The sequence below is a fragment of the Echinops telfairi genome, unplaced genomic scaffold (genome assembly GCF_000313985.2).
Source record: "Echinops telfairi isolate 266 unplaced genomic scaffold, ASM31398v2 ScPeMD7_3;HRSCAF=10, whole genome shotgun sequence".
NCBI classification, from domain to species: domain Eukaryota; kingdom Metazoa; phylum Chordata; class Mammalia; order Afrosoricida; family Tenrecidae; genus Echinops; species Echinops telfairi.
The window spans coordinates 64,482,234-64,489,065 of record NW_022103899.1 but is presented as its reverse complement, the minus strand read 5'-3'; the positions used below and the strand labels follow the sequence as shown (position 1 = coordinate 64,489,065).

The 6,832-nt window shown below is 58.2% G+C and overlaps 1 protein-coding gene across 1 annotated transcript in view; it reads right to left on the bottom strand.

Annotated features, from left to right (window-relative positions):
* The window catches only part of SNED1 (sushi, nidogen and EGF like domains 1), a 47,448-nt gene that overhangs the window by 27,063 nt on the left and 13,553 nt on the right, over positions 1 to 6,832 (bottom strand). The window contains exons 4-9 of the mRNA XM_045294537.1: positions 4,657 to 4,797; positions 3,872 to 4,034; positions 2,916 to 3,041; positions 2,386 to 2,499; positions 262 to 375; positions 60 to 173 (exon numbers count right to left, since the gene is read on the bottom strand). Of these exons, the coding sequence (XP_045150472.1) occupies positions 60 to 173; positions 262 to 375; positions 2,386 to 2,499; positions 2,916 to 3,041; positions 3,872 to 4,034; positions 4,657 to 4,797 (772 nt within the window). The remainder of the gene's footprint in view (positions 1 to 59; positions 174 to 261; positions 376 to 2,385; positions 2,500 to 2,915; positions 3,042 to 3,871; positions 4,035 to 4,656; positions 4,798 to 6,832) is intronic.

Genomic DNA, 6,832 nt, shown 5'->3' with positions numbered 1-6,832 from the left:
GGCAGTCGGGTGTGGGGAGGGATAGGGGACAGGGGGACTCTAGGCACAGAGCTGGTCACCTGTCTCACAGCGAGGGCCCTCGAAGAGCTCTGGACACAGGCAGGTGTAGTTCCCCACCAGGCCGACACACGAGCCTCCATTCAGGCACGGGCCCGAGCTGCAGCCATCCACATCTGGGGGTCAGCAGGGGTGTGAGAGAGGGCTGCACCACGACAGGCCTCTCCTGTCCACCTCCTCACCCGCCAACAGTGGGCCACTCACCTGCTTCGCAGACTGGCCCCGTGTACCTGGCCTGGCACATGCACAAAGCAGCCCCGCCCTCCACCTGGCACTGGCCACCATTCTGACATGCATGGGCGTCACAGGGTGACTGTGCTGCAAATGAGGGTTGTGGAGAAGAGGCAGCGTTGAAGGATGGCGGGGGTTGGGGGGTGGGGCACACACATACAGGACCAATGAGAGCTCAGTGTGGAATGCTCTCCTTCCATGTGGAAGTCTTGAGTTCGATTCTCAGCCACCCACCCCATGCCCAGCCACGCCCTGTGCCAGGGAAGGCCCCCGTATGGCTGTGACAGAAACCCTCACTCCGACGGAAACCCTCACTCCGGGCCGGCAGAGCACACCGTGATAAAGGAAGGAAAGACAGGAGGCTCTGTTTTCCTGGGGTCTACACTGGTGCCCGTGGAAGCAGTGCTGAGGAATCAAACGTGCAGCATTGGGAAACCCTGTGGTGACAGAGCTGTCAAAATGTGAGAAGAGCAACAATGTCGCTTCCAGGACTCGGGTGCACCTGACCCAGGCCCTGTGCTTTCAGCGGCCTCCTGTGCCCGTGGAAGGCGGACCCTGGGTGAGGAAGACCAAAGGGGAACCGATGCACTTGAACTGCGGAGGCCGGGAAGGATGCTGGATCGCCACGGACTCCGGAAGAACCGACGAAGCCTCACTCCGATACATGAATGTCCTGTGTGTGCTATGTGGGAGATATGCATATGCACAGCATTCCCTTGAGTGTGCAATGTGAGAAAAAGAACACGTCTGGGAAGCAGTGCAGCTAGAATGCCCCTTAGAGGACGGGATGGCGAGACCGCCCCTCACACACTTGGGACGTGCTGTGTCAGCAGACACCAGTCCCTGGAGGGGACACCGTGCTTGGTAAAGTAGGGAGCAGCGACAAAGAGGAAGACGCTGGACAAGAGGGAGTGACAGTGTGGGTGCAACCCTGGGCTCAGACGAGGAGCCATCTGTGAGGGTGGCGTGGTGCCGGGGGCGGATTCTTCTGTTGTGCCCGGACAGGAGCCAGAGCTGGCTCAGGAGCACTGGGATCGCGTCCTGTGTCAACTGGGCTGGGCCAGATTCCTAGGGGCCTATCAGTCCTTCCTGATGTGACCCAATCTGATGGAATCAAGTCCAAGCAGCTATGATTGAGGTGGACTCGCGCGCGCGCGCGCACACACACACACACACACTCTCTCTCTCTCTCTCTCTCTCCTGATTCAGGTCACACCCTGAATGTAATCGGAAGGAAGTCTCTCCTTCCTGTAGAGTTCTTCCGTAGAACGCTCGCTTGCTTTCCACTGGCTCTGGACCCTGCATCTGGCTCTTTGGCCTCTGGCTCTTTGGACTGAGCCAGGGGCCTGCCTTATTGCCTGGTGATTGCGGGAGTCATCAGTGGCCTGCCATCGGGCCTGCTGACCTTGGGGTCTTCTGCCTCTGCAGGCTGTGATGTTCCTGCTGACCCAGGTCTCATCAGCCCCTGAAGCTTTGTCAGTCGGGAAGAGCCTGCAGCTTAACATCTGACCCAGACTTGAACCTGGACTGGGCTGGACTGACCTGCCTCTACATGCTGTGAGCCGTTTTCTCGATACATACTTCTCTCTACATACGTGTACATGCACCACTGGCCTTGCTTCTGTAAAGAATCCAGTCTCACACAAGCACCACAGACCACCCACCGAACACACTGAGGCCCTAGAGTCGGGTGGACTTACTGCAGGAAGTCCTTTGTCCACCTGGATGTCACTTCTAAATGAGCATCTGATCTCATCTTGGGTGTGAATGTTTTAGCAACAGCTTCTGGTCCACTCGGCAGTAAAAACGATGCCTACAAGCTGGCATTCGATGTGGAAACTTTTTTCCCGCAGCCACGAGTCTCTCAGTATTAAAAATGGGCTCTTTCCCCTCTGAATAGTTGCCTGTGGCCTGCCCCTGGCCCTGACCTGGGCCCAGTCGAGAGCTGGGCTATTCCAAGGCCCCAGGCCGGATCGGGGTGTCCAGGAAGTCCGAGTGTGTGTGGGCAAGCTGGCTTCTGGAGATGTGCCTACTGTGACCAGCACAGCGGGCCAAGGCTGTCCCCAGGCCTCACCTGCGCCCAGGTGTTCTGCTCACCTGTTTCACAGGTGGGACCTCTGAAGCTAGCCGGGCACTGGCAGCTGAAGCTGTTGGCCCCCTGGGTGCAGGTCCCACCATTCTGACAAGGCTGAGACTCACATTCGTCCACATCTGAAAAGCAGGGCAGGAGCCTCAGAGGTCAGATGGACTGGGGAGGGCCCATGGCTGCAGGGAGGGGGTGGGCACCGGTGTCTGGGCTCCCCAAGTCTGGGAAGACAGAAGCTCACCAACCCCCAACAGCCTCCTTGCAGCCCCCACACCACTGATGGAGAGCCCCCACCCCCCCCACTCACCTACCTAGGCCCAGGCCCCAACTGCAGAGCGGCACCTCAGCTAACAGCCAGGCCAGCGGCCATCAGGGGTCCCGCCCACTCACCGAGATGGTTTAGGGGCCCCTAGCACTCAAGGCCCTGGCCTAGGGGCCCCGCCCACTCACCCAGGCTCCTGGACTGGGGGCCCACCCATTCACCTGCCCAGGTCTCAGGATGGCCCCCCATTCACGGCCCAGTTCTGAGCCGGGCACTCACCCAGCTGGCAGTGCCGTCCGGTGAAGCCTGAGAGGCAGGAGCAGGTGTAGGAGGGGTCGCCGGGGACACAGTCGTCAATACACTTGCCGCCATTTAGACAGGGTCGCAGGGTCAGGCAGACCGAGGCTGCGGATACGGCAGGCATCACAGATGGGAGGCAGGATGTCCTGCTGGGTCCCCCTCGCCCGTTGGATCCCAAGAGTCGACCTCTGGGACTTCCCCCACCCCCCACCTTCCACCTAGGGTAGGGCCCAGGGTGCCTAGGCCCCAGGGACTTAGCCCTGTCCCTCCAGCTGAAAGATGTGGCTATTTTGCAAGGACTAGGCCCCTGTTGTCAGCGTGGGCGTGAAGCCCCCTGCCCCAGGGATGTGACAAGCTGTGGATACCACACAGCTGGAGGACCCCAGAGGAGAGCGAGGGCAGAGCCTGCCTCCCTGCCCCGGCCCACTGGACTCTGTTCACTGGGCCACCAAGGAAGGGTGACTGCGCGCTCCTCTGGAGACCCCGCCAGACCTGGGCAGAGGGCGGACAGGCCCCATGGTGGTGTGCACTGAGGCTTAGGGTCCTTGTGGGGCCCCAACCCTGTTCATGCACCGAGGGGCACAAGGCTCAGGGGCTGCCAACCAAAGTCCTCCTACTTCTGAGTGCCCCAGGCCTCCCTCCTCTTAGTATGCCACCTCCTACCCCCAACCCTGCCCCAGCCTGGCGCTGCCCCCCACTGCTCCCTCAGCATTCCACCCCAGCACTTCCCCTGCCTCCTGCACACCACCCCTCTGCATTCCACCCCCCAACACCTGACTCCACCCTTACATCCCACCCTGCCCCTCAATATGTACCCCCTACCCCCACCCCTGGACATGTGACAATGTCCCTCTCGGTACCCTACTCCTCCCCAACATCCCGCCGCCCCCTCCCCTGCCCCAGGGAGGCCGTGCCTGAGCCGCAGGTCCTCTTACTTGTATGGCGGCAGCCCCCCACGCGCACCTGGGCATCATCGATTCTGAACGCCCAGCGCCCGGGCACGCCCACATTGGTGGTGGTCTCCACCTCCGCTACATCCGCTGTCCGTGAGCCTGGGATGCTGAAGTAGCGACGTCCATCGCCAGCGTTGAAGCCGGCCTGCCGTGTGGCGGGGGAGGGGCAGGGTTGAAGGCCCAGCAAGACAGAGAGGTCCTGGGGCCCTGAAATGTCTGGGCCCCACCCGCACCCCCCACCTCCTGGGGTGGTCCAGGCAAAGGAGACCACCAGAAACAGCCTTGTAGGGGTATCCTACCCTGTCCCCCACTTGCTGCAGCCCTGTGAATGTGGCCCTGGCACCACCATCCTCACTGACCCTTAGGTGGGGGAGGGGGTGTGTGACACCAGGAAGGAGTGGCTGTCCCAGGAGGCCCAGGGGTCACAGGGGCTGTGAGACCTCCAACCTCAGAGGCAACCTGGGTGGTGGGGGTGCCATCTGGGGCTGGCTGTGGACTCGGGGTCTGACGGCCATGGAGGGGGAGGTCAACCCTGACCGTGCTGCTCTCCTCGGGTGGCTTTCACTAGAGGACAGCTGGCCATGCAGTCCTCTTCTTCCCACGGCCCCTCCCTGCAGGCCTCGGTCCCAGCCACCAACCACCTCCCTTGCCTCCATCAGAAGGCCTGTCTGCACATGACCAGCCTCTGGGGCTGTGGGCCCTGAGAGGCAGGAGGGGAGAGGTGGACCTGTCCCTCCTCACACCAGGTACCAGCCTCCAGGACCTACCTGAGCAGCGATGCCCCCCAGGCCGGCGGCATCGCCTCCGCTGCTGGCGTGAGTGCCCGTGGTCCAGGTGATGGACTCGTAGTTGAAGATGGTGAAGGAGAACTTGCCGTCAGTGATGAGGATGACCTGGAACGTGTTGACCTGCCGAGGACAGGGTGGACGGCGCTTTGCCTGCTGGTCCACCACCAACCCCTCTCCCAACCAGGTGGTCACCTCATGGCAGGGCAGGGGCCCAGCATCCCCTGCCAGGTCCCTAGTGTGGTTACCCTGGCACCTCCTCTCCTAAGAGTGCCACATCGTGCAGATGCTGGCCCTGCCCTCCAGGGGCTCCTGAGAGGAGACAGAGGTTCCACACTCCCTCTCTGCCAAGGCCACCTGGGAGCAGTGACCCAACATAAGAAGAAAAGGATCCAAGAGGAAACAGGAGAAGCAGTGAGTTACAGATTTTTATGGTTTCCAAGGAAATCTCAAATTCTGTGAAAAGGGGACCCATCTGACGGCGGTGCCCTTCGCCGTGCCCGGTGGTGCCGAGGAGCCTTTAGCAGAGCTTCCAGGTCCAGGTGGGCAGGAAGGAGGCTCTTCAACAGTGGGCCAGGCTGATTCCTGACAAGTGGGGGTGGGATGGGGGTGATGACGTCAGCCAGCGGACAGAGGGCGGCGTAAGAGGACAAAGCCTTATAGGCTGGGTCGGAATCCACAAAGGAAGGGTAACCCTGGCATTTCCCAAGCTGAAAGACCAGTGGCCACACTGGAGGACTCTATGGGCAAACATACAAGGGTACAGGAAGCAGAGAAAGGGCGAGGGAGCCCCTGGACTGGCGGACATGGAACCATTGCAGCCGGGACATATGACCAAGAACTGAGGGTAGCGGATGACCGCTGTCCCAAGGCTCTGGGATTGGTGGTCACTGGACTTTGGTTCTAATTCCTCCCGTTGAGGGTGCCTGAGGTTTGGGGGTCCAGGACCACCACATATTAGCTCTCTTTGCTTCTTTATGACATGTGGGGTCTAACAGGCATGGGTCTCCGTTGCGAATGGGTGTTGTTGAAAGTTCTGTTTGTGCCAGTCATGTGCGGGTGAGTCGGCAGTTGGCATCATCTGGGCTGAAAACACTAGCCTGCTTGTGCGTCCTTCCTTCTGCTCCACGACGTTCCAAGTTCCGCACACTGGCTAAACGCCGCGCTTACTAGGACTAATATGCCCCCTGGGGATGGTGCAGGATGTTCCCCAATGAAATGACAAGCTGTCTCTAAAATGACCCCGGAACACATGGAAACCTTAGAAAGAGGAATGGACGTGGGGCTCAATGGACTTGGGACTTAATCCTGGTCTTAATCGAAGAACAATTAGCCCTTATGACATGGCCCTGTTCCATAGAGAGATGACGGAAGACGTGGGCGCTACAGCAAAGTGTGGTGAAGAAACGAAGGTTCCCGGCTATCAGAAAGACTAGCGCCTAGGATATGAAAGGCGTGTCTCAGACAAGCAGCCATCTAAGTGAGGGATCAGCTAAATCCACATGGAAGAAGCACACCAGCCTGTGTGTTCCAAGCATTATATATGTTAAAAAAAATCCAAATTTGGAGGAGGGCATGATATGAGAGCTTAAATTCTGGACACTCAGTTTTTAGATGGCTATGGACGACAATGGAAGCCCAAAATCCGTTTCCAGGTCCCTACAAGGGTTAAGCTTTGACCATAATCCAGGAACGGGACAGCCTTGCTATCAGACAGACAGCATTGTGACGCCCATTATGACCGATCCAGTTAGGTTCAAATGTAGCACCTTAGCACATGATCTCCTGTTTGACCCATTTTAAATTTGATCCAGTTTTTAACATTTTATGCTTTCTTTTCCATTGAGGATTTTCTGTTTGTTGTTGTTTCTTGATTTTGTTTTGTATGTTTTTTCTGTATCTGAGATCCAGGATAGGTAAATCTATACAGACAGAAGCTGGATTAATAATTGCCTAGGGGCACGGCAGGGGAGGGTGGAGGCAGGGAATGGGGGGACAACAATGAGTATGAGAAAGGAGAAAATGTCCTAAGATCATTGTGTTGATGATGGCACAACTCTTCCTAATATGATTGAACTGTACAAATGCACTTTACATAATTGATGTGTGTATGGATTGTGATGAGTTGTATGAGCCCCTAATAAAATGATTTAAAAAA